This window comes from Lucilia sericata, unplaced genomic scaffold, assembly GCF_015586225.1.
Source record: "Lucilia sericata isolate MDLA Ls3-8-SP2 unplaced genomic scaffold, ASM1558622v1 Contig000265F_arrow, whole genome shotgun sequence".
NCBI classification, from domain to species: domain Eukaryota; kingdom Metazoa; phylum Arthropoda; class Insecta; order Diptera; family Calliphoridae; genus Lucilia; species Lucilia sericata.
Window position 1 is genome coordinate 347194 of NW_023994290.1, and position 27603 is coordinate 374796.

The following is a 27603-nucleotide window of genomic DNA, read 5'->3' on the forward strand; positions in this document are numbered from 1 at the left end:
TTTTTTTTTTGCTTAATGTTTATTTAAGTTTGTTGTGGTTTTTGTTGTTGTTGTATTTGGTTAAATATGAGGCGTTTGTGTTAAACTAAAGTTTAATTTAAGAGGAATTTTGTTGTGTTTTTTTTTTTTTTTTTTTCAAGGTGTTGTTTTGAAAACAATTTGAAGTTTGTAGAAAAAAACTTTAGTAAATTTGTTTTTGGTGAACAAAAGCAAGTCTTTGTTAAGGCTGTTTTTGAAAATATTTTAAGAAAAATATTTCAAATACCTTTTTAATTATAAACGAAAAATTTACTAAAGTTTCTTGTTTAAATAGAGTTTTTAAAAAACAATAAATTCTTTTCTTTAAGAAACTTAAAATTATTTAGAAATTATGTTTAGTTTTAATTTAAACATAAAAGTGCACTATTTAATAAATTGAGTTTTGTTTGTTGTATTGTTGTTAAATTTTACTTTGTTAGACAAAATAATTTGGAATATTTTTTTACTGTTTTTTTTTTTTTTCTTAATTTCACAAAAAAAAGGAACAAAATTTTTTAAAAAGCAGAGTATTTCCTAAACAAATAAAATATCTTAATAAATGAGTATAAAAAACAAACTAAATTTTAAACATAATCCATTACTTTTCATTTTAATTTTTACTTTATAATCTTAACTCTGCTTTCTTTTCCTTCTCGCTAAACACATAAATAAGTTCTCTATATATTCTTTAATTATTAATTTATCATTGTTTTTCTTTTTAAGTACATTTAAGTAAAACTTTCCAATATCGTTTTCGTTTTCTTTTAAACTTTAATTCCTACACATAAACATAATACAAACATAATGGCGGCACTTAAAATGGCCGTTACCGGTACCGTTACTATCCAGGCATACGCTATATTACGAAACAGATGCCAATCAACACTGCCATTAGCTCTGGGCGGTGCAGCCGTGTCCTGTGCGCCTTCTTCTAATGTTTCGAATTCTTTGGTCTGTTTAACATTGTTAGCGGTGGCAGCACAGTCAAGGTTTTCATTATCTTCCTCCCGCTTTTTCGCTCCTTTAGAGGCTATATGGCCGACAAATACTACGGAGCCCACTTTACAATGGGTTGTGGAAATGGGTAACCAATTTTGCTGGCCAGCAGTACGGTTATATGCAGCACCAATTTCAATAGTAAAACCACTAAAAATTTTAAAACAAAAACATTAAAATTATTAAATAAAATTGATATTTCTATGGTCTAGTCAATAGTCCATTCTGTGAGTCTAGTCAATAGTCTAGTATAGTCCAGTCATAGTTCACTTTATAGTCTAGTCTATAGACTGACTATAGACTAGACTAGTCTAGTCTATAGTCTAGTCTAGTCTAAGTCTATATTCTAGTCTATTGTCTAGTCTATATTCCTAGTCTATATCCTAGTCTATAGTTCTAGTCTATAGTCTAGTCTATAGTCTAGTCTATAGTCTAGTCTATAGTCTAGTCTATAGTCTAGTCTATAGTGCTGTCTATAGTCTAGTCTATCTAGTCTATATCTAGTCTCTAGTCTAGTACTATAGTCTAGTCTATAGTCCTATGTCTATAGTCTAGTCTATAGTCTAGTCTATAGTCTAGTCTATAGTCTAGTCTATAGTCTAGTCTATAGTCTAGTCTATAGTCTAGTCTATAGTCTAGTCTATAGTAGTCTAGTCTATAGTCTAGTCTATAGTCTAGTCTATAGTCGTCTATAGTCTAGTCTATAGTCTAGTCTATAGTCTAGTCTATAGTCTAGTCTATAGTCTAGTCTATATCAGTCTATAGTCTAGTCTATAGTCTAGTCTATAGTCTAGTCTATAGTCTAGTCTATAGTCTAGTCTATAGTCTAGTCTATAGTCTAGTCTATAGTCTAGTCTATAGTCTAGTCTATAGTCTAGTCTATAGTCTAGTCTATAGTCTAGTCTATAGTCTAGTCTATAGTCTAGTCTATAGTCTAGTCTATAGTCTAGTCTATAGTCTAGTCTATAGTCTAGTCTATAGTCTAGTCTATAGTCTAGTCATAGTCTAGTCTATAGTCTAGTCTATAGTCTAGTCTATAGTCTAGTCTATAGTCTAGTCTATAGTCTAGTCTATAGTCTCTATAGTCTAGTCTATAGTCTAGTCTATAGTCTAGTCTATAGTCTAGTCTATAGTCTAGTCTATAGTCTAGTCTATAGTCTAGTCTATAGTCTAGTCTATAGTCTAGTATATAGTCTAGTCTATAGTCTAGTCTATAGTCTAGTCTATAGTCTAGTCTATAGTCTAGTCTAAAGTCTAGTCTATAGTCTAGTCTTAGTCTAGTCTATAGTCTAGTCTATAGTCTAGTCTATAGTCTAGTCTATAGTCTAGTCTATAGTCTAGTCTATAGTCTAGTCTATAGTCTAGTCTATACTCCAGTCTATAGTCTAGTCTATAGTCTAGTCTATAGTCTAGTCTGTAGTCTAGTCTATAGTCTAGTCTATAGTCTAGTCTATAGTCTAGTCTATAGTCTAGTCTATAGTCTAGTCTATAGTCTAGTCTATAGTCTAGTCTATAGTCTAGTCTATAGTCTAGTCTATAGTCTAGTCTATAGTCTAGTCTATAGTCTAGTCTATAGTCTAGTCTATAGTCTAGTCTATAGTCTAGTCTATAGTCTAGTCTATAGTCTAGTCTATAGTCTAGTCTATAGTCTAGTCTATAGTCTAGTCTATAGTCTAGTCTATAGTCTAGTCTATAGTCTAGTCTATAGTCTAGTCTATAGTCTAGTCTATCTAGTCTATAGTCTAGTCTATAGTCTAGTCTATAGTCTAGTCTATAGTCTAGTCTATAGTCTAGTCTATAGTCTAGCTATAGTCTAGTCTATAGTCTAGTCTATAGTCTAGTCTATACTCCAGTCTAGTCTATACTCCAGTCTAGTCTATACTCCAGTCTAGTCTATACTCCAGTCTAGTCTATACTCCAGTCTATAGTCTAGTCTAAGTCTAGTCTAGTATAGTCTATAGTCTAGTCTATATTCAGTCAAGTCTAGTCATAGTCTAGTCTATAGTCTAGTCTATAGTCTAGTTTAGTCTAGTCTATAGTCTAGTCTATAGTCTAGTCTATAGTCGTCTATAGTCTAGTCTATAGTCTAGTCTATAGTCTAGTCTATAGTCTAGTCTATAGTCTAGTCTATAGTCTAGTCTATAGTCTAGTCTATAGTCTAGTCTATAGTCTAGTCTATAGTCTAGTCTATAGTCTAGTCTATAGTCTAGTCTATAGTCTAGTCTATAGTCTAGTCTATAGTCTAGTCTATAGTCTAGTCTATAGTCTAGTCTATAGTCTAGTCTATAGTCTAGTCTATAGTCTAGTCTATAGTCTAGTCTATAGTCTAGTCTATAGTCTAGTCTATAGTCTAGTCTATAGTCTAGTTTATAGTCTAGTCTATAGTCTAGTCTATAGTCTAGTCTATAGTCTAGTCTATAGTCTAGTCTAGTCTATAGTCTAGTCTATAGTCTAGTCTATAGTCTAGTCTATAGTCTAGTCTAGTCTATAGTCTAGTCTATGTCTAGTCTATATCTAGTCAGTCTAGTCTATAGTCTAGTCTATAGTCTAGTCTATAGTCTAGTCTATAGTCTAGTCTAGTCTAGTCTATAGTCTAGTCTATAGTCTAGTCTATAGTCTAGTCTATAGTTAGTCTATAGTCTAGTCTATAGTCTAGTCTATAGTCAGTCTATAGTCTAGTCTATAGTCTAGTCTATAGTCTAGTCTATAGTCTATTCTATAGTTAGTCTATAGTCTAGTCTATAGTCTAGTCTAAGTCTATCTATAGTCTGTCATAGTCTGTCTATAGTCTAGTCTATCGTCTAGTCTATAGTCAGTTCTATAGTCTAGTCTATAGTCCTAGTCTATAGTCTAGTCTTAGTCTAGTCTTAGTCTAGTCTATAGTCTGAGTTCTATAGTCTAGTCTCTAGTCTAGTCTATAGTCTAGTCTAAGTTAGTCTATAGTCTAGTTCTATAGTCTAGTCTATAGTCTATTCTAAGTCTAGTCTATAGTTCTAGTCTATAGTCTGTCTATAGTCTAGTGATAGTTAGTCTATAGTCTGGTCTATAGTCTAGTCTATAGTCTAGTCTATAGTCTAGTCTATAGTCTAGTCATAGTCTAGTATATAGTCTCAGTTATAGTCTAGTATATTAGTCTAGTCTATAGTCTAGTCTCTAGTCTAGTCTATAGTCTAGTCTATAGTCTAGTCTATAGTCTAGTCTATAGTCTAGTCTATAGTCTAGTCTATAGTCTAGTCTATAGTCTAGTCTATAGTCTAGTCTATAGTCTAGTCTATAGTCTAGTCTATAGTCTAGTCTATAGTCTAGTCTATAGTCTAGTCTATAGTCTAGTCTATAGTCTAGTCTATAGTCTAGTCTATAGTCTAGTCTATAGTCAGTCTATAGTCTAGTCTATAGTCTAGTCTATAGTCTAGTCTATAGTCTAGTCTATAGTCTAGTCTATAGTCTAGGTCTATAGTCTAGTCTATAGTCTAGTCTAAGTCTAGTCTATAGTATAGATCTATAGTCTAGTCTATAGTCTAGTCTATAGTCTAGTCTATAGTCTAGTATAGGTCTAGTCTATAGTCCTAGTCTATAGTATAGTCTATAGTCTAGTCTATAGTCTAGTCTAAGTCTAGTCTCTAGTCTAGTCTATAGTCTAGTCTAGTCTATAGTTAGTCTATAGTCTAGTCTATAGTCTAGTCTATAGTCTAGTCTATAGTCTAGTCTATAGTTCTAGTCTATAGTCTAGTCTATAGTCTAGTCTATAGTCTAGTCTATAGTTAGTCTATAGTCTAGTCTATAGTCTAGTTCTATAGTCTAGTCTATAGTCTAGTCTATAGTCTAGTCTATAGTCTAGTCTATAGTCTAGTCTATAGTCTAGTCTATAGTCTAGTCTATAGGTCTAGTCTATAGTCTAGTACTATAGGTCTAGTCAGTATATAGTCTAGTCTTATAGTCTAGTCTTATAGTCTAGTCATTAGCTCTAGTCTTATAAGTTAGGCTAGTCTATCGTCTAGTCTTATAGTCTAGTCTATAGTCTAGCTCTAGCTCTAGTCTATAGTCTAGTCTATAGTTCTCGTCTATATCTAGTCTAGTGTCTATGTCTGTATAGTCTAGTCTATAGTCTTAGTTCTATAGTCTAGTCTATAGTCTAGTCTGTAGTCTTCTAGTCTATAGTCTAGTTCTATAGTCTAGTCGCTATCGTCTAGTCTTATTAGTCTAGTCTTTAGTCTTAGTTTCTTAGTCCCTATGTCTAGTCTATAGTCTAGTCTATAGTCTAGTTTCATAGTCTAGTTTATAGTCTAGTCTAAGTCCGTAGTCCATATGTCTAGTCTCTAGTTCTAGTCCTACTGTAGCTAGTCTATAGTCTAAGTCTATAGTCTATTCTCTAGTTCTAGTCTTATAGTCTAGTCTATAGTCTAGTCTATAGTCTAGTCTATAGTCTAGTCTATAGTCTAGTCTAGTCTAGTCTATAGTCTAGTCTATAGTCTAGTCTACAGTCTAGCTATAGTCTAGTTTATAGTCCAGTATGGGCTGTAGTCTATAATATAGATAATATTAAACATGTTAATTGTACTTACGTTGATGAGGTAATTTTGGTTAAATCATTGCCAATCGTTTCAATAACTCTACGACCCCAGAGCCATAAACCTATAGAAATGCCAATGCCACCATATATTAAAATATATATGGGACTTTCGGCCTTTTGCATCACAGAACCTTCACGATAAATCATATACAAAGCAATTAAGGGACCAATGGCATTGCTGGAGAAGGAAATAAAGAAGGAACTTGTTAATATTACTCTTGCAGAATAATTTATTTAAGAAATATTACCTAACATCATTACCACCATGGGCAAAACTACCAAAGGTGGCGGTTAATATTTGTAAAAATGAAAATAGCATAGAAACCTCTTCGGTTTCTTCATCTCCCTGGGGCTCGGATGAGAGCTTAAAATCATTTATGGCCTCTTTACTCTCGATCAAAGGAACTTTACTGGAATTGGGCGATAGCGTGGAAGAAATCATCATTTCCAAACTAGAGCCACTTTCAATGACCTTAAGATTCTTCTCTGTGGCCGGGAGTAAACTAGTTGTATTGTTACCACATTCATCTTGTGTCAACGAGGAACAGGCAGTATTATTTGTATCTTTGGTAGTGCTGATGTTATTATTAACAGCTGTGGGGGCGTTGGCTGTGGCAGCCGAGACGACATTATTGGGAAGCTCATTTGATTGTGTTAGATGCTTATCGGTTTCCAGCTGTTGTTGAGTTTTGAAACAATCCTCTAGATCCTTGGAGGTTCTATGCAAACCATTTGTGTAACCATTTAAACCATTGCCATTTTGATGTTCATCTATGAAATTTAAACTAGTAATGGTTAGATCTGTGTTATCGAGACTAGCTTTGCCCAGAAGATCTTCTGCTTTTTTAATGATTTCCGGATTGATTTTATAGCCATCGGGAGTGGTACCATTCTGCTGTTTGCCATTTAGTGTAAAGGGTGCTAATTTAAAAGTTTTGGGCGAATTGTCTGTCAACGAGACCAGCTCGGTTATTTCGGCAATTGCAGGCAGTTGTTTGCCATCGCTCACCAAAGACAGAGGGCGACGATTTTTCTTAGGACTACCGGACGGTGAAGATTCTAGAAATTTCAATGCAAAATTAATTATTATTTTACAATATTTGTTGTTGTTTTCATTATCACTCACCCACTGAAGGTTCAAAATGAAATTTAACTGGATTTTTAGCTCTTAATTGTTTGGCAATTTTACGTTTCTGCATGGGCACCACTAGCAGTTGTGTCAAAATGGCCACCAATAAACCCAAAGCAATACTAACAGTCACAGCCAACCAGGTGGGTATATTATCCATATAAAGCACTTTAGTTTTTTAAGAAAAAATGAAAAATTTTATAAGAAAATATTGATTAAAAAAAAAATCAAAAAACTCACACTTGGGACCATCCAACATAACACTGATGACATTTATGAAAAACGTAACACCATAGAAAATGGGCAACGAACGAAAACCGGCTTTCAAAGGATCATTGGCACGCAATATAAACTTTCTAATGGCCAAGAATAGTAAAATACTAACTAGACCACTGAGCACAGGTGATATAAACCATGAACCAACTATGGTACCCATGGTAGACCATTTCAAACCTTGGGTGCCTCTGGCCACTAAAGAGAAGCCAATAGTTGAGCCCACTATACTGTGCGTACCAGAAATGGGTAGTTTTAGGAATGTGGCTACCAAAAGCCAGATAGCACTACTGGCTAAGGCTGCCAAACAGCCCAACATGAGTTCATCTTCAAAGCCTTCATAGAGACCGACCTCTAAAATGCCTTTACGCATAGTATCGGATACTTTGTAGCCTAGAGAAATAGGTAAATATATTTATTTTTAATAATATAATAATTGTTTCTTTAAAATAAATAATAATTAGGCATAAACAGAATGAAAACGATTGGCGTTAAATTTTGCCGCTTAGCGGTTTTGAAAAAAGTAATGTAGTAACCATAAAAATCATATTTTAAAACTAAAATTTTTTTAGGCGGTAAATTTTTCCGCCCTGCGGCAAAAATTATCGCAATGAGAAAAAGTTAAAAATTGATCTTTTATATGCATTTAAAGCGAGTACGATTTCAATAGAAAAAACAATTTTCCTAAACAGAATGCCAGCGGCGACGGTAAATTTAAACGCTAAGCTGGTTTTATTACCTGCAAAGAGAAAAAATGCTTTGAAATTAAAATAATTATGTTATTAAATAAAATTTCAAAAAACAAAAGTCCGAAAAATCTCTAGCGGCAAACTTGATCGCTGTACTTTTTTAATATTTTTAATGGATGAAAATTAAAAATTATAAGGTGTTTGAAAAAAAATTCACATAAACAGAATGAAAGCGGCGACGTTAAATTTTAAAGGTGAGAGGTTTTTATAACCGCAAAGAAAAATATGGAAAAATATGACAACAAAAAAAATTATATAAAATTTAGGGAAAAAATCCAAAAATCTCTAGCGGCAAATTTGACCGCAGCCGATTTTTTTACATTTTTAATGGGTATAAATTAAAAATTATAAGTTTTTAAATAAGTTAAAGCAAATACGATTTAAATCTATAAAAATGTAACATAAACAGAATGAAAGCGGTGACGGTAAATTTGAACGCTCAGCGAATCTTTAAAATAAATAAGAATTAAGCCTAAACAGAATGAAAACGATTGGCGTTAAATTTTGCCGCTTAGCGGTTTTGAAAAAAGTAATGTAGTAACCACGAAAATCATATTTTAAAACTAAAATTTTTTTAGGCGGGAAATTTTTCCGCTCAGCGGCAAAAATTATCGCAATGAGAAAAAGTTAAAAATTGATCTTTTCTATGCATTTAAAGCGAGTACGATTTCAATAGAAAAAACACTTTTCCTAAACAGAATGCCAGCGGCGACGGAAAATTTAAACGCTAAGCTGGTTTTATTACCGCAAAGAGAAAAAATGCTTAAAATTAAAATAATTATGTTATTAAATAAAATTTCAAAAAACAAAAGTCCGAAAAATCTCTAGCGGCAAACTTGATCGCTTAACTTTTTATATATTTTTAATGGGTGAAAATTAAAAATTATAAGGTGTTTGAAAAAAAAATTCACATAAACAGAATGAAAGCGGCGACGTTAAATTTTAAAGGAGAGAGGTTTTTATAACCGCAAAGAAAAAAATGCAAAAATATGACAACAAAAAAAATTATATAAAATTTGGGGAAAAAATCTAAAAAATCTAAAGCGGCAAATTTGACCGCAGCCCATTTTTTTATATTTTTAATGGGTATAAATTAAAAATTATAAGTTTTTAAATAAGTTAAAGCAAATACGATTTAAATCTATAAAAATGTAACATAAACAGAATGAAAGCGGTGACGGTAAATTTCAACGCTCAGCGAATTTTTTTGCCGCACTCAAAGAAAATATTTATTTTAATTCTAGAGTAAAAAATATAACATTTTTGTAAAATTTTCAAGCGGCAAAACATACCGTTTAAACTATAAATGTGTTTATAACTTAAAATTATCTCAGTATCTAGAAGAATTTGTACTCACCTATTAGAACAGCTCCAGAAATTTCACAAACCGTAGCCAAAACACAAGCCTGACGTATAGTTAAAACGCCAGAGCCTACGCTAGTGCCAAATGAGTTTGCCACATCATTGGCACCGATGCCAAAAGCCAAAACGAAGGCGATAATAAAACCTAACACAACAATCCATAATAATTCCGCGGAATAGGGTTCCATCTTGAGGAATAACTAACAGACACACAAACTGACAAAATTACTACGACTAACAGCCAAAAAAATTAAAAGGGCTTTACTTTACTGGTTTGAAAAATTAAACTTTTTAAAGCAAAAAAAAAACTATTGTGATTAGACAAAAAGCTAAAGCTTGGCTTTAACGTTTAAAGAAAACTTTTTTATATAAAAAATGATTATTGTTTCTAAATTGAATAATGTTTTTTTGAAGTTTTCTATTGAAAAAACTGTGGACAGGGTTAAGGGTGCTTGATTGGTGACAAACTTATATATATTTTTACTTAATATTTTTCTGTTAAAAATACTATTAAATAAAAAAAAATATTTTTTTAAAATATTTGAAATTTGTTTGATTTTGTTTTTATATTTAATTTAGGGGGAGAGGTATATAAACAAACAAATTTACTTTCAAATATTTAAACAGCCATATTTGCGCTTAAATTTCATTTTTGCAATTTTCATTTTTTTCTACGAAGTTTTAAGATGAAAAGTAAATTTTAGTAATAAATTAAAGCTCTTTCTAAAAATAAATAATACTAATGTTTAGAAGTTCTTATTGAGAAAGTAAGAAAAAAAAGCCTCTTCTTAGGGAATTTTTTTCGAGTTCGAAAAAAATTATTCTTAATTTAAAATTAAAAAAATAAATATAACAAGTAACTAGTTTAATTCTTATGAGTTTCTCTAAGACGAAGAAAATGCGTTTAAACTCAAATATGAAAAAAAAACCTAATATTTTATAATAATAATTGTGGTTTAAAAATAATTTAGCGGTAAAGATGCGATTAATTAATAATAAAAATTTTGTTGGATTTTGTTTTTTTGTAAATTTTTTGTTTTTGGCTTTTTAAATTAACAAATTTCTTTGTTATGTTGAGTAAAACGTTGTTAAGATGTTGTTTATCTGTTTTAAAGAAAAAAAATTTCAATAAAAAATTTTAATAAAAAAATTCTAGAAATTTTTCTTTATAAATAATTTAAACAGTTTTAAAGTTTTGTACATACCTGGCGTTTAGAAAAGCATAACTGTTTATATGAGGTCATAAAGAGAAGTATCATGTCTGAAAAAGAAAATTTTAAAAAAATAATAAAAATATTCAACAAAATTTATATTTTATTAAAAATTTATAAATAAATCTATAATTCCTTAATAATTTTTCCCTGGAAACTAAATAGAATTTAACATTTTTCCTTTTAAATAAACAAAAAATAAAAAAAAATCGCAAGCGGCAAAATTTGTCGCCTTGCGTTTTTTTTAACCGTTTTGGTTTAAATTGGACAAATTATATTTGTTTAATCATTTAAGAAGGTAAATATGTGTTAATTAAATAAAAATAAACAAAGTAAAATGTAGGCGGCTAAATATAACGCCTTGCGGTAATTTATAAAGTTGTTGCAAAAATCCAAAATTTTAAACAATTTTGATTACTTAAATTAAATAAAAGAGAAATATATAAAAATTAAACATAAACACAATGTAAGTGGTGACGATAAAGTTTTACCGGTAAGCGGTTTTTATAACCGCACTAACTTTTAGTAATACTTCTACTAAACTTTTAATAAAAATAATAGGAGTTAATTGCATAAAACTAACGCAATAAAACGTTGGCGATATTTTTCACCTTGCGGCAATATATACCGCTATAAATTGTTAACGTCAAAGGTTTTTTTATAGCTGCAGTAAAAGAGTTGTGTCTTTTTTATAATTTAAGAAAAATTTAACTGAATTGTATAAAAAATATCATGAAAACGCAATAAAACATTGATGAAAACATTTTCCGCCCTGCGGCAATATATACCGCTCTCAAAAAAAGCAAAAATATTGAAAAATTTTAAGTTAAATAAAAAAAAATTGCACATAAACACAAAGAAAGAGGTGGCGATAAATTGTTAACGTCAAGCAGTTTTTATAGCTGCAGTAAAGGAAATGTATCTTTTTTTATAATTTAGGGAAAATATGACTTAATTGTATAAAAATATCATAAAACCCCAATAAAACGTTGGCGAAAACATTTTCCGCCCTGCGGCAATATATACCTTTCTCGAAAAAAGTGAACATATTGAAAAATTTGAATTGTTTAAAGTAAATGTAAATTAAATTGTATATACAAATTTTACATAAACACAATCATAGAGGTGGCGATGAATTGTTAACGCAAGCGGTTTTTATTGCTGCAGTAAACGAAATTTGATTTAATTTTAGAAAAACATGATTTAATTATATAAAGATAACACAATAAAACGTTTTCGGTAAAATTTGGCAATAAAACGTTGGCGGTAAATTGTGTTAATTTTTTAACGCTCTCGAAAATAAGGAAAATTTTGAAAAAATTTTATTGTTTAAATCAAAATTAAGTTTATTAAATAAAAATTTTTTATAAACGCAATGAAGTTGGTAACGGAAAATTTATACAATTAATGATTTCATTAATTGAAATAATTTTCGGCTTAGAATAAACGTTGGCGGCAAAATTTGTCGCCTTGCGGTAATATAAACCGCTTGGGTAAAAACTTAAATTTTAACAAAATTTTATTGTTTAAATATAATTATATTTAAATAAATAAAAATTTGCCATAAACACGATAAAAGCGATGGCGGAAAAATTTTACCGCTAAGCGGTTTTTTTAAACGCACTAAAAAAAAATTATTTTTAATTATAAAATGTAATTATATTTAAATAAATAAAAATTTGCCATAAACACGATAAAAGCGATGGCGGAAAAATTTTACCGCTAAGCGGTTTTTTTAAACGCACTAAACAAAAATTTTATTTTTATTTATAAAACAAAAAAAAAAGTATTTTTTTTAATCTTATTTAAAGTATAACTTATTTGTGTAAAAAAATTCTTTAGAAAATTGTCCGTTATTATAAATTTTTTGCAAAACAATAGATTTCATTTATATTCTTTTTTAAATTGAAACGATTTTTTTATCATTTAATAAAACAAACAACAAATATTCACATAAAATTTAATCCCATTGTTTAAACTTTATTAATTGTTTGAACAAAAAAAAACACAATAGAAAGAATTGTACTAATTGTCTCTTTTAAATTGTTAAAAGAAATAAAAGCTTTAATTAATTAATTTAAATAAACCACTATTTACTCTATTCTATAACAGATTTTTTTAAACGAAAATATAATAATTAAATTAAAACTAACACGAAATTGTTTGAAATTAAAAAAAAAAACAGAAAAAAGTGTCATCACAGCATAAACTGACATCATTTACTTTAAATAACATTTACATACTTTTTTATAAAAAAAAAAAAAAAAAAAAAAAACTAAATAAACTTTGGGTTTTTTTTTGTGTTAATCATTTCTATATCACATGTTTAAGGTATTTTTATCATATTACTATATAACTAATTCTTTATGTATTTTCACAACATTTCAATTAATTGCTGCTATAGAAGACCCTCCTCCCCCCTAAACCTCTGCAATCTTAGCAAAATACTACAGCTTCAGGGTCAATATAATGAAAACCAAAAGAATTTAAAATAATAATTTTTTTACCATATTTTTTAAAATTTTTTAATCTCTTGATTTTGGCAAAGAAACAACAAACAAATAATTTTTTTTAAAAAAAAGCTACAAGTTCAGCGTACGATTTACTTTTTCAAAAAGGTTTTAATTCATCAAATGTTTTTTTTTCAAATCCAATAAATTATTAAATTTTATTTAAAAAAATCTTATTTTCTCTTTTAAACCTATTGCTACATGTGTTTAAAATTATAATATTATTTATGATTTTCTTTTAATTTAAAACAAAAATTTTCTTATTCTTTTTTTTCCTGTTGCTGTTTGTTATTGAAATTGTAATGCTCGAGTTAGCAATTTATTTATAAACAATAACAACAAACAAAACAAAAATTGTAATAAATTTAAAATCAATCATACTTTTTGAAAGAAAAATAATAATTTCATTTTTGTTTAAGAACATTAAACATTAAAATTAAAAAAAAAAAAATCAAACTGTTTATTAACAAAAAATTTTGCCTTGAGTGGCAAATTGTTGTTTTAACTGATGATTTGGCAGAATTCAATAAATGAAGACGTTAAATTGCCATTTTGTGAAATATGAGTTTATTGTGGAGGGCAAAATAAAATAAAAAACATTTTCTTTATCAGGTACTAAGTGAATTTCAATATCACAAGATAATTTTTTATAAGTCTACTAATGCATAGACAAGAATTTACATCCGGCTACAACCGGCTACAGACTACAGTCTAGTCTATATAGTCTAGTCTATAGTGTAGTCTATAGTCTAGTCTATGGTCTAGTCTATAGTCTAGTCTATAGTCTAGTCTATAGTCTAATGTATAGTCTAATCTATAGTCTAATCTATAGTCTAGTCTATAGTCTACTCTATAGTCTACTCTATAGTCTACTCTATAGTCTAGTCTATAGTCTAGTCTATAGTCTAGTCTATAGTCTAGTCTATAGTCTAGTCTATAGTCTACTCTATAGTCTCTAGTCTAGTCTATAGTCTAGTCTCTAGTCTAGTCTAGTCTATAGTCTAGTCTCTAGTCTAGTCTAGTCTATAGTCTAGTCTATAGTCTAGTCTCTAGTCTAGTCTATAGTCTAGTCTATAGTCTAGTCTATAGTCTAGTCTATAGTCTAGTCTATAGTCTAGTCTATAGTCTAGTCTATAGTCTAGTCTATAGTCTAGTCTATAGTCTAGTCTAGTCTAGTCTAGTCTAGTCTAGTCTAGTCTATAGTCTAGTCTAGTCTATAGTCTAGTCTATAGTCTAGTCTATAGTCTAGTCTATAGTCTGGTCTATAGTCTAGTCTATAGTCTAGTCTATAGTCTAGTCTATAGTCTAGTCTATAGTCTAGTCTATAGTCTAGTCTATAGTCTAGTCTATAGTCTAGTCTATAGTCTAGTCTATAGTCTAGTCTAGTCTATAGTCTAGTCTAGTCTATAGTCTAGTCTATAGTCTAGTCTATAGTCTAGTCTATAGTCTAGTCTATAGTCTAGTCTAGTCTATAGTCTAGTCTAGTCTATAGTCTAGTCTATAGTCTGGTCTATAGTCTGGTCTATAGTCTAGTCTATAGTCTAGTCTATAGTCTAGTCTCTAGTCTAGTCTATAGTCTAGTCTATATAGTCTAGTCTATAGTCTAGTCTATAGTCTAGTCTATAGTCTAGTCTATAGTCTAGTCTAGTCTCTAGTCTAGTCTATAGTCTAGTCTATAGTCTAGTCTATAGTCTAGTCTATAGTCTAGTCTATAGTCTAGTCTATAGTCCTAGTCTATAGTCTAGTCTATAGTCTAGTCTATAGTCTAGTCTATAGTCTAGTCTATAGTCTAGTCTATAGTCTAGTCTATAGTCTAGTCTATAGTCTAGTCTATAGTCTAGTCTATAGTCTAGTCTATAGTCTAGTCTATAGTCTAGTCTATAGTCTAGTCTATAGTCTAGTCTATAGTCTAGTCTATAGTCTAGTCTATAGTCTAGTCTATAGTCTAGTCTATAGTCTAGTCTATAGTCTAGTCTAGTCTAGTCTATAGTCTATAGTCTATAGTCTAGTCTATAGTCTATAGTCTAGTTAGTCTAGTCTATAGTCTAGTCTATAGTCTAGTCTAAGTCTAGTCTATAGTCTAGCTAGTCTAGTCTATAGTCTAGTCTATAGTCTAGTCTATAGTCTAGTCTATAGTCTAGTCTATAGTCTAGTCTATAGTCTAGTCTATAGTCTAGTCTATAGTCTAGTCTATAGTCTAGTCTATAGTCTAGTCTATAGTCTAGTCTATAGTCTAGTCTATAGTCTAGTCTATAGTCTATAGTCTAGTCTATAGTCTAGTCTATAGTCTAGTCTATAGTCTAGTCTATAGTCTAGTCTATAGTCTAGTCTATAGTCTAGTCTATAGTCTAGTCTATAGTCTAGTCTATAGTCTAGTCTATAGTCTAGTCTATAGTCTAGTCTATAGTCTAGTCTATAGTCTAGTCTATAGTCTAGTCTATAGTCTAGTCTATAGTCTAGTCTATAGTCTAGTCTATAGTCCAGTCTATAGTCTAGTCTATAGTCTAGTCTAGTCTATAGTCTAGTCTATAGTCTAGTCTATAGTCTAGTCTATAGTCTATAGTCTAGTCTATAGTCTAGTCTATAGTCTAGTCTATAGTCTAGTCTATAGTCTAGTCTATAGTCTAGTCTATAGTCTAGTCTATAGTCTAGTCTATAGTCTAGTCTATAGTCTAGTCTATAGTCTAGTCTATAGTCTAGTCTATAGTCTAGTCTATAGTCTAGTCTATAGTCTAGTCTATAGTCTAGTCTATAGTCTAGTCTATAGTCTAGTCTATAGTCTAGTCTAGTCTAGTCTATAGTCTAGTCTATAGTCTAGTCTATAGTCTAGTCTATAGTCTAGTCTATAGTCTATAGTCTAGTCTATAGTCTAGTCTATAGTCTAGTCTATAGTCTAGTCTATAGTCTAGTCTATAGTCTAGTCTATAGTCTAGTCTATAGTCTAGTCTATAGTCTAGTCTATAGTCTAGTCTATAGTCTAGTCTATAGTCTAGTCTATAGTCTAGTCTATAGTCTAGTCTATAGTCTAGTCTATAGTCTAGTCTATAGTCTAGTCTATAGTCTAGTCTATAGTCTAGTCTATAGTCTAGTCTATAGTCTAGTCTATAGTCTAGTCTATAGTCTAGTCTATAGTCTAGTCTCTAGTCTAGTCTATAGTCTAGTCTATAGTCTAGTCTATAGTCTAGTCTAGTCTATAGTCTAGTCTATAGTCTAGTCTATAGTCTAGTCTATAGTCTAGTCTATAGTCTAGTCTATAGTCTAGTCTATAGTCTAGTCTATAGTCTAGTCTATAGTCTAAGTCTATAGTCTAGTCTATAGTCTAGTCTATAGTCCTAGTCTATAGTCTAGTCTATAGTCTAGTCTATAGTCTAGTCTATAGTCTAGTCTATAGTCTTCATAGTCTAGTCTATAGTCTAGTCTATAGTCTAGTCCTATCAGTCTAGTCTATAGTCTAGTCTATAGTCTAGTCTATAGTCTAGTCTATAGTCTAGTCTATAGTCTAGTCTATAGTCTAGTCTATAGTCTAGTCAATAGTCTAGTCTATAGTCTAGTCCTATAGTCTAGTCTATATGTCTAGGCTATAGTCTAGTCTATAGTCTCGTCTATAGTCTAGTCTATAGTCTAGTCTATAGTCTAGTCCTATAGTCTAGTCTATAGTCTAGTCTATAGTCTAGTCTATAGGTCTAGTCTATAGTCTAGTCTATAGTCTAGTCTATAGTCTAGTCTATAGTTCTAGTCTATAGTCTAGTCTATAGTCTAGTCTATAGTCTAGTTATAGTCTAGTCTATAGTCTAGTCTATAGTCTAGTCTATAGTATAGTCTATAGTCTAGTCTATAGTCTAGTCTATAGTCTAGTCTATAGTCTAGTCTATAGTCTAGTCTATAGTCTAGTCTAAGTCTAGTCTATAGTCTAGTCTATAGTCTAGTCTATAGTCTAGTCTATAGTCTAGTCTATAGTCTAGTCTATAGTCTAGTCTATAGTCTAGTCTATAGTCTAGTCTATAGTCTAGTCTATAGTCTAGTCTATAGTCTAGTCTATAGTCTAGTCTATAGTCTAGTCTATAGTCTAGTCTATAGTCTAGTCTATAGTCTAGTCTATAGTCTAGTCTATAGTCTAGTCTATAGTCTAGTCTATAGTCTAGTCTATAGTCTAGTCTATAGTCTAGTCTATTCTAGTCTATAGTCTAGTCTATAGTCTAGTCTATAGTCTAGTCTATAGTCTAGTCTATAGTCTAGTCTATAGTCTAGTCTATAGTCTAGTCTATAGTCTAGTCTCTAGTCTAGTCTATAGTCTAGTATAGTCTAGTCTATAGTCTAGTCTAGTCTATAATCTAGTCTATAGTCTAGTATATAGTCTGCAGTCTAGTCTAATTTAGTCTGATAGTCTAATTTCAAATGAAAACAATTGAATTCTTTTAAAGTTTAAAATTATTTAAAATGTTTTTCTTATTTAAATCAATTGAAATTTATTTATACCTTTTAATTAGTACAAAAACTATTGCCTGACTAATTGGTGTCTTAGTTTTATAATAGTTTAGCCGTTAATTTTAATTATTACAAATTTTTAGTGTTAAAGTTTAAATTCCTTTTCTGTTTCTATTAAAATCAATTGAAATAGATTTTGTTATTTTATAAATAGATTTATTTAAAAATATTGTGCAATTTATTAGCAAAGGTTTAACAAATAGTAATCAATTATACAACAAATAAAAAAAAGCTTTGCACGAAATACTAAAGAGTAAAGAAATAAATATAAAATATTGATAGATAAATTTTATATAAGAAATAAATATAGGCGAAATACATTAGTAGCTAGTTTTACGAGTGAAATTAATAGAAATTTTAGAATATTAATGAAACGGTAATCTGGAATATAGGCTATTTATCATTATTTTTCAATTTATCATTTGAAATTTTATGTAAAAATTCTGTATACGACCTGTTGGCGTTGCTATATTTACCTTTGGCATCAATATTAGTCAATTAGTATTAATAGCAATTATTAATAAGAAGAAGCAATATTTACATTTTCACATTTTTTCCACTCTCTCACACTCTTAAGAAAACCCGTTAGGTTAGACTCAGATGTAAACAAATGTTAAACCATTCATTCAAATTTCCTTTTTTCGTTTTGTTTACACTCTTACAAAATATAAATAAAGGAATGAATGAAAATAAAATGAAATATTTTTGCATGTTGTGTTTATTAAAAGAAAAATTACATTTCGCTGTTGTTATTTTATTTAACATGCACACACTGTGTTGTTATTGATGTTGTTTTTTTTTGTGAATTTTGCAAAAAAAAAAAAGAAGGCGACAAAATCAATATTAATCTAAGCTGGAATGATTTCAATGATGATGATGAAATCGTTGAGAATATATCATGATGATTTGCAGGCGAAATCTAGGCAACCCATATAGACACATGCATACATAATAATGTTTATCTGTATGTTTAGAATAGTATAGAAAACATGAGTGTTATGTGAAATGTAACGGTTTGTAAGTGAATGTGTGTGTGTGTATGAGCAATGTCAAGGTCATTGAAAATGTTGTGACACACACACATTACAAGCTTATGTGAAACTTGATTAAAAATTTCTGTTTCTTTATTTTTTTGTCGTTACTGTTATTGTTTACTTGTACATGTTTTCTCCAAAAAAAAAAACAATTTCGTAATTTTAAAAGGAAATAACAATGTTAGCAATTGTTGTTTGTTCTTTTTAACAAACATGCAATACTCTTCGAAAATTGTGAAATGTTATTAAGTGTGGGGTGTTGGGTCAGTTTGTTTTTGTATTATTGTTATAGAATTTGCATGTCAATTTTATTTTAACAATAGACCCTTTTTATAAAAATTTATTGCTTTTATTTTATTTTCGTTTTGTTCTATTCAATTTGACTATTTTTAGTTAGTTGTTGTGTATTATATAGAAAGCCTATTGTTTGTTAGTTTATAATTAATTTTTATATAAATGGAAATTTTTCTGGTTGTTTTTGTTTAAATTTGTATGCATAATGATGATGCCATTTTTCACATGTGGTGAGAGTTTCCTTTTTGAAAAATTAATGTGGGAAATGGGAATTTTGAAAGCAATATGATGGAAAATTAGAATGAATCTTACATAATGACAACTGGAATATAAACTTGAGACCAGATTAGAGACTAGGATAGAGAAAATAGAAAAGACTATAGCAGACATGACTTTACATTAGACTTTTCACTATACTATATACTTGACTATACTTGACTATGGACTATACTATAGACTAGACTATAGACTAGACTATAGACTAGACTATAGACTAGACTATAGACTAGACTATAGACTAGACTATAGACTAGACTATAGACTAGACTATAGACTAGACTATAGACTAGACTATAGACTAGACTATAGACTAGACTATAGACTAGACTATAGACTAGACTATAGACTAGACTATAGACTAGACTATAGACTAGACTATAGACTAGACTATAGACTAGACTATAGACTAGACTATAGACTAGACTATAGACTAGACTATAGACTAGACTATAGACTAGACTATAGACTAGACTATAGACTAGACTATAGACTAGACTATAGACTAGACTATAGACTAGACTATAGACTAGACTATAGACTAGACTATAGACTAGACTATAGACTAGACTATAGACTAGACTATAGACTAGACTATAGACTAGACTATAGACTAGACTATAGACTAGACTATAGACTAGACTATAGACTAGACTATAGACTAGACTATAGACTAGACTATAGACTAGACTATAGACTAGACTATAGACTAGACTATAGACTAGACTATAGACTAGACTATAGACTAGACTATAGACTAGACTATAGACTAGACTATAGACTAGACTATAGACTAGACTATAGACTACTATACTATAGACTAGACTATAGACTAGACTATAGACTAGACTATAGACTAGACTATAGACTAGACTATAGACTAGACTAGACTAAACTAGAGACTAAATTATAGACATAACTATAGACTAGATTTGAATTTATTTGAAAATTATTAACTTACATTAAACAAAATAATATTCACTTTTTTGTTCAAATCTTTATTATCCTGTGATATTAAATATTTTTTGTGCACTTTTTATTTCTTTCCAATTTAAAGTCCACAACTCGAAAATACCTCCTATTGCTTATGTTTAACTTGAAGAATTGTTAAAGAATATTGCATTTGAAAAGTATTTTAGTGTTTTTATAATAAAAATATTATTAGCACCAGAGTTTGTTTAAATTTATCTAAATGTTATTATTTGTTTAAATAAATTATGTGAAAATTGTTGAAATTTATATGTTAAAAAATAACAGTATGAGTTTTAAATGATAAGAAAGTTGTGATTAAAAAATTTAAATGAAAATATAAAGTCCAGTTAAAAATAAAACGATAATTTAGGAAATAAATAAATGTTGCACGGAGGAGTGAGATTATTTATATTGCTGTAAAATGTACTATTTTTATTATAAGTTTCAAAATTTAAAATTCCCTTGCCTGGTTCATAACCTTGACCCACCATTCTCCCTTCCTATAAAATAATTGTCGTTTTATACCTAACTCTTGCTTGAGGTACTGAGTTTGTCTCTATTTCATTTAAGTTTCAATATTTATCATACGTACCGTTTAACGTACACACTAACTGGTGAAGTTATGTTGTTTACGTTTTGCTAATTTACTTAATGAATTGTTATTGTTTCTATTGCAGCTCTGAACAGTAAAAGTTATGAGTATAATATTAATAACTAGATGTAGAATAAACAAATAAATAAAACACACTAAGGGAGGCCGGTATATAAACAATTAAGGCAAGGTATTGCAATAAATAAAATTGTTTTATTTTTTATTTATTTTTTTATAATCCAAGTTATTTAATCACATGCTGGGCTCATTACTCATGTGTGTAGAAGTGTTTTTTTTTTTTCATTTGCCATTTACTTAATTGTTTATGCAAAAAAAGACACACACACACACCCCCTAGCTCTTCTGTTATCTAACCAAACTCTCTTCACTTTGTTAGGAGCTTTTTGCATATAGTATGTTGTTATTGTTTTTTAATAACTCTCTGACACATCCGTATATATATTTTTTCACTAAATCTACTACTACAACAAACTAACTCACACATTGTTTGGTTATCAGGCGATAAACTCGTGCTTCTATTCAGTCAATGTTAAATTTGGAATATTTTTTTGTTCAGTTCATTTTAAACCCAAATACAACAACAACAATTAATACATTTACTTTGTTGCTGTTTTTAGTATAATATATACATGTGAGTGAGCTAATAGAAATGCTGACGAAGCAAATATTTGTGTTAACTACAGTCGGTTGTCACGTTTTAATTTTATTTGTATGAATTTAAATTTAGCAATACAAATACCGCCATTTCTTATCTTTTTTCCCGTTTACTTAGTTAAAGTGTTGTGTATAGACTTTGTTCTGCTGCGTGTGTGTAAGTTTTTTTTTTTTCTATTTAAAGAGTGTGTCACTTGTAAATAGAAGAAGATTAAACAGAATGATTAAAACGTGATGCCAAATCTTTAAATGAAAAAAAAAGCTCTATAGTCTAGTCTATAATCGAGACTAGAATAGTCTAATCGATAATATAGCCTAGACTATAATCCAATTTGTAGTCTAGTATAGACTACAGACTAGACCATAGAATATACTATAAACTAGACTATGGACTTGACTATAGTCTTGTCTGTAGTTTAGTCTATAATCTAGTCTATTGTCAAGTCCATAGTCTTGTCTGTAGTATAGTTTATAGTTAAGTCTATAGTCTAGTCTATATTATATTCTAAAGTCTAGTCTATGGTCTAGTCTATAGTCTAGCCTGTAGTCTAGTCTACATTATAGTCTTATCTACTTCTAGTCTATATTATAGTTTATTGTCTACTTTATAGTCTAGTCTACAGTCCAGTCTATAGTCAAGTATATAGTCTAGTCCATAGTCTAGTCTATAGTCTAGTCTATAGTCCAGTCTAGACTATAGCCTAGCCTATAGTCTAGTCTATAGTCCAGTCTAGACTATAGCCTAGCCTATAGTCTAGTCTATAGTCCAGTCTATAGTCTAGTCTATAGTCTAGTCTATAGTCTAGTCTATAGTCTAGTCTATAGTCTAGTCTATAGTCTAGTCTATAGTCAAGTCTATAGTCTAGTCTATAGTCTAGTCTATAGTCTAGTCTATAGTCTAGTCTATAGTCTAGTCTATAGTCTAGTCTATAGTCTAGTCTATAGTCTAGTCTATAGTCTAGTCTATAGTCTAGTCTAGTCTATAGTCTAGTCTATACTATAGTCAGTCTATAGTCTAGTCTATAGTCTAGTCTATAGTCTAGTCTATAGTCTAGTCTATAGTCTATTCTAGTCTAGTCTATAGTCTAGTCTATAGTCTAGTCTATAGTCTAGTCTATAGTCTAGTCTATAGTCTAGTCTATAGTAACTAGTCTATAGTCTAGTCTATAGTCTAGTCTATAGTCTAGTCTATAGTCTAGTCTATAGTCTAGTCTATAGTCCTAGTCTATAGTCTAGTCTATAGTCTAGTCTATAGTCTAGTCTATAGTCTAGTCATAGTCTAGTCTCTAGTCTAGTCTATAGTCTAGTCTAGTCTAGTCTATAGTCTAGTCTATAGTATAGTCTATAGTCTAGTCTATAGTCTAGTCTATAGTCTAGTCTATAGTCTAGTCTATAGTCTAGTCTATAGTCTAGTCTATAGTCTAGTCTATAGTCTAGTCTATAGTCTAGTCTATAGTCTAGTCTATAGTCTAGTCTATAGTCTAGTCTATAGTCTAGTCTATAGTCTAGTCTATAGTCTAGTCTATAGTCTAGTCTATAGTCTAGTCTATAGTCTAGTCTATAGTCTAGTCTATAGTCTAGTCTATAGTCTAGTCTATAGTCTAGTCTATAGTCTAGTCTATAGTCTAGTCTATAGTCTAGTCTATAGTCTAGTCTATAGTCTAGTCTATAGTCTAGTCTATAGTCTAGTCTATAGTCTAGTCTATAGTCTAGTCTATAGTCTAGTCTATAGTCTAGTCTATAGTCTAGTCTATAGTCTAGTCTATAGTCTAGTCTATAGTCTAGTCTATAGTCTAGTCTATAGTCTAGTCTATAGTCTAGTCTATAGTCTAGTCTATAGTCTAGTCTATAGTCTAGTCTATAGTCTAGTCTATAGTCTAGTCTATAGTCTAGTCTATAGTCTAGTCTATAGTCTAGTCTATAGTCTAGTCTATAGTCTAGTCTATAGTCTAGCCTATAGTCTAGCCTATAGTCTAGTCTATAGTCTAGTCTATAGTCTAGTCTATAGTCTAGTCTATAGTCTAGTCTATAGTCTAGTCTATAGTCTAGTCTATAGTCTAGTCTATAGTCTAGTCTATAGTCTAGTCTATAGCCTAGTCTATAGTCTAGTCTATAGTCTAGTCTATAGTCTAGTCTATAGTCTAGTCTATAGTCTAGTCTATAGTCTAGTCTATAGTCTAGTCTATAGTCTAGTCTATAGTCTAGTCTATAGTCTAGTCTATAGTCTAGTCTATTGTCTAGTCTATAATCGAATCTATCTTCTAGTCTATAGTCTAGTATAAAGGACTATAGGTATAAGAAATATGTTTAAGAAAATTTTGTAAATTTAAACAAAATGTTAAGTTTTTAATAAAAACGCTTAAATAATTGTTTAAAAACCTCTAAATTTTCCTTACTTGTACTAATGCTCTCAAACTTATGTATTTTAAAAACTTTTGTTGCCTAGCGGGTATTTTTTTAAAAAAAAAAAGTTTAACAAACTATTTCAATTTAAGGGCAAACATCAAGAATTTCTTTAGAATTAAAGAAGAAAAAAACTATTTTAATGATTGAACACTTTTCAAATGACAAAGCAATTTTGTGTCTTTATCTTTTTGATGAAATGCCATGTAATTAATCTTTTTTTTTTTTTGCATAATTTGTTTGTGATTTATAGCATTTAAAGCTAATAAGTTTTTTTGATTAATTTGTTTTTAATATTATTAATGGGTTTCCAATTACCATTAAGAAAAAAGAATTTCATAATGGAATATTTTTTATTTATTACTACACACTTGAGTGAGTAGCTCTTTTTTTAAGAATACTTTGGAATAAATAAAAGGTATTGAAAATAAAATTACTTTTGTGTATTTTAAAAATAAGAAAAAACTGTACTAAATTTTTGTTTTCTTTTTAGTACAGTTTGCAAATGAAGTCAGCTGTTTGGTAGAAATACAATAAATAAACAAGATAAACACGATAAAAAAAAAACTGGTAAAAAGCAACAATTTTAAGAGAGAAAGAGAGATACAATTATATCAGTAAACAAAGTTTGCTCTTTGAAAAAAAAAGTCCTGTTGTATTGAAGGAAGAAATAACCCAGTAGATGTTTTAAAAAAAGTTAATTTTAAACAAGTTGTTTTTAAATAAACTAAAAAATGTGGTAATTATTAAATAAAACCTGTGAAATAACTTAAAATTTCGCTTTTTTGTCATTAAAATTAAACCAGCAACAAATTTATAAACAAACAAAGGCAAACAGCTGTTGGGCTAATCATTCACTGTGATTAACTATTTGACAATCCCTTTTTGTTAAACACTCTTTTTACCACAACATCCTTCAAGCAAAAACAAATGACAACTCAAAAAATTAAGACAATTTATTTTGAAAACAATAACAACAACAATAAAGTAGTCCTTGCTAAGCAAAACAACAATGCAAATGAATAATCAACAAGAAATAATAGAAAATAAGAAAAAACATAAAACAGCTAAAAAAATTTATGAATAAACAAGTAGAAAAAACCGCATGTAGTAAAAAAGCTTCATTAGTGAGAGGGTTATTAAGGGGAAAAGTGTTCAAAAGAGAGAGAGAATGAGGAATGAGTAAGAAATTTTAAAGAATTTATAAATACACGTGAGGTAAAATGAAAGGGGAGTCGATTTTTAAAAGGAAATCGAAAAATAAAGAAAGAATTATTTATTAATTAATAGAAATTAAGTTGAATAATTAAAATTGTTTTATTTTTAGAGAAGTTTATAGGTATTATTTTGTTTTGGTAATTTTAAGGAGTTAGATAATTTTTGTTTGGAAAAGAGAAATAGGTATTAGGATTTTTTTAAGAAAAAGAGAGTGGGAGTGGATAAAAGCAAAAAAGGAATGGAATGTGGAGAAAAAGTATTTAAAAAGTGGTAACACACGTGTGGTTAAGGTAAAGGGAAAGGATTTTTAAAGAAATTTTTCTTACATAGGTTAAAGGAAATTTTTAAAACATTAACAATGAAGACATTTAAAAAATATTAAAGAAAGGATACTATTACATGGATATATAGTAGTCTTATCTTTAGTTTAATCTATAGTTTAATACAAAAGCTAATCTATAGACTTGTACCTATGTAGTATAGCCCATAAACTGGTCTAAACTAAATTATAGACTGGACTATAGAATAGACTTCAGAATAGTCTTGTGTCTATAGTCTAGTCCATAGTTTAGTCTATAGTCTAGTCTATAATCTAGTCTAAAGTCTAGTCTATAGTCTAGTCTATAGTCTATACTATAGTCTAGTCTATAGTCTATTCTATAGTCTTGTCTAGTCTATAGTCTAGTATGTAGTCTAGTATAGTCTAGTCTAGTCTAGTCTAGTCTATAGTCTAGTCTATAGTCTAGTCTATAGTCTAGTCTATAGTCTAGTCTATAGTCTAGTCTATAGTCTAGTCTAGTCTAGTCTATAGTCTAGTCTATAGTCTAGTCTATAGTCTAGTCTATAGTCTAGTCTATAGTCTAGTCTATAGTCTAGTCTATAGTCTAGTCTATAGTCTAGTCTATAGTCTAGTCTATAGTCTAGTCTATAGTCTAGTCTATAGTCTAGTCTATAGTCTAGTCTATAGTCTAGTCTATAGTCTAGTCTATAGTCTAGTCTATAGTCTAGTCTATAGTCTAGTCTATAGTCTAGTCTATAGTCTAGTCTATAGTCTAGTCTATAGTCTATAGTCTAGTCTATAGTCTAGTCTATAGTCTAGTCTATAGTCTAGTCTATAGTCTAGTCTATAGTCTAGTCTATAGTCTAGTCTATAGTCTAGTCTATAGTCTAGTCTATAGTCTAGTCTAGTCTATAGTCTAGTCTATAGTCTAGTCTATAGTCTAGTCTATAGTCTAGTCTATAGTCTAGTCTATAGTTTAGTCTATAGTCTAGTCTATAGTCTAGTATATAGTCTAGTCTATAGTCTAGTCTATAGTCTAGTCTATAGTCTAGTCTACAGTCTAGTCTATAGTCTAGTCTATAGTCTAGTCTATAGTCTAGTCTATAGTCTAGTCTATAGTCCAGTCTATAGTCTAGTCTATAATATAGTCTATAGTCTAGTCTAGTCTATAGTCCAGTCTATAGTCTACTCTATAATATAGTCTATAGTCTAGTCTATAATCTACTCTATAGTCTAGTCTATAGTCTAGTCTATAATAGGTATATTATGGATTTTAGTTCCCAATCTAGAGATTAATTTTAATTATTTTTTAAATATTTAAAAAAAAAGAATTGAACAGAAAAAGGAAAGTGGAGAAATTTTCTTTTAAACATTAAACAAATTTACAAAATAAAAACGAAAATATTTTTTTTGCATTCCAAAGTTATTGCAAAATTTTGGAAATATTGCATAATTTCGTAGGATTTTTAGTTTAAATTTAAAGGGTTTTGAGGGTTAAGTAATTTCTAGCTAGAAAAACATGACAAGTTTTTTTTTTTCTTAAACAATTTCGTCAGATGTTTGGCGCCTCATAGGTTGTCTTATCCCCCCCTCTTACCACTTTTACCGCTTGACAATGCGATAGAGATTTATTGATTTTTATCAAAAAGACGAAACAAAAAATATGTTAATTTCCAACACTGACGTAGTTAAACAATAAAAATTGTACAAAAAACAACAACAACAAACGAAAAAGCCAAGGAAATACATATTGCAAAGTAAAAACGCAAAAATTATTGAATATGTATAAAAAGAAATTGAAAATAAAATTTGGCCAAAATTTGCATAGGAGATTGAATAATAGCTAAATTTCCAAAATTTTTGAAAACTCCTTTTTTATAAATTTTAAAATTAATCATTCAATGTGGATTTTCCTGGCTCTTCTTACGCCCTTTTCTCTTTTACACCCTTAAAAACTTTCACACACACACACACACAATATATGTATATTCTCCTACTCCTCCACCTTCTCCTCTTACTTAAGGAATTTTCTTTATAGATTTTTTTCAATTTTTTTAATTTTAGTTAAAATTAACAATTTACTCACTTGTTTTAACAAAACCTGTTAGTTTTTCTTATTTTTGTTTGCACTTTTAAAACACTTTTTAGTTTTAAAGTTTTTTTTTTCTGAGTAATTTTTCTTTTTTTTTATTAAAAACCGAAAAAAGATGTATTCTATATTTTAGCAAGTTATAGGAATACAGTTTTTTTTGTTCTGACGCGACTCTGTGTTTTATCCAAATTTATTTTTGTATTTTATAGTTTTGTTTTATATATTTAGTAGAGCACGTTTATGCGGTTTTAGACGTGTTGTTACTCAAACGAGAATGATTTTTACACAGTTGAAACAAAAACATTTAAATGGTACTTTTTCCTTTCCTTTTTGCTTTTGCTTTTTGCTAAAACACATGTATTTGTTGGTATAATAAAAAAACACTCTCTCTTCTAATAATTGCAAAAAAAGCTTACGCCGCTTTTCTCTCAAACGAGAATGATTTTTACACAGTTGAAAGAAAA

General features: G+C 29.5%; 1 protein-coding gene across 1 annotated transcript; it reads right to left on the reverse strand.

Annotated features, from left to right (window-relative positions):
- On the reverse strand, positions 1-27436 carry LOC119602939 (sodium-dependent phosphate transporter 2). Its single transcript, XM_037954747.1, has 8 exons — positions 27134-27436; positions 10303-10358; positions 9093-10201; positions 6954-7379; positions 6711-6881; positions 5833-6643; positions 5577-5762; positions 1-1164 (listed from the first exon to the last, which is right to left on the reverse strand). The coding sequence occupies exons 3-8, from the start codon at positions 9283-9285 to the stop codon at positions 783-785; spliced, it is 2169 nt and encodes a 722-aa protein (XP_037810675.1). The 5' UTR covers positions 9286-10201; positions 10303-10358; positions 27134-27436; the 3' UTR covers positions 1-782.
- Positions 27437-27603: the final 167 nt, after the last annotated feature.

Coding starts and splice junctions, on each gene's coding strand:
- LOC119602939 (XM_037954747.1), bottom strand. CDS start 9,285: ATGGAACCCTATTCCGCGGAATTATTATGGATTGTTGTGTTAGGTTTT. Junction 7,380..9,092: donor TTCTGGAGCTGTTCTAATAG/GTGAGTACAAAT, acceptor CTATTTCTCTAG/GCTACAAAGTATCCGATACT. Junction 6,644..6,710: donor TCATTTTGAACCTTCAGTGG/GTGAGTGATAAT, acceptor TGAAATTTCTAG/AATCTTCACCGTCCGGTAGT.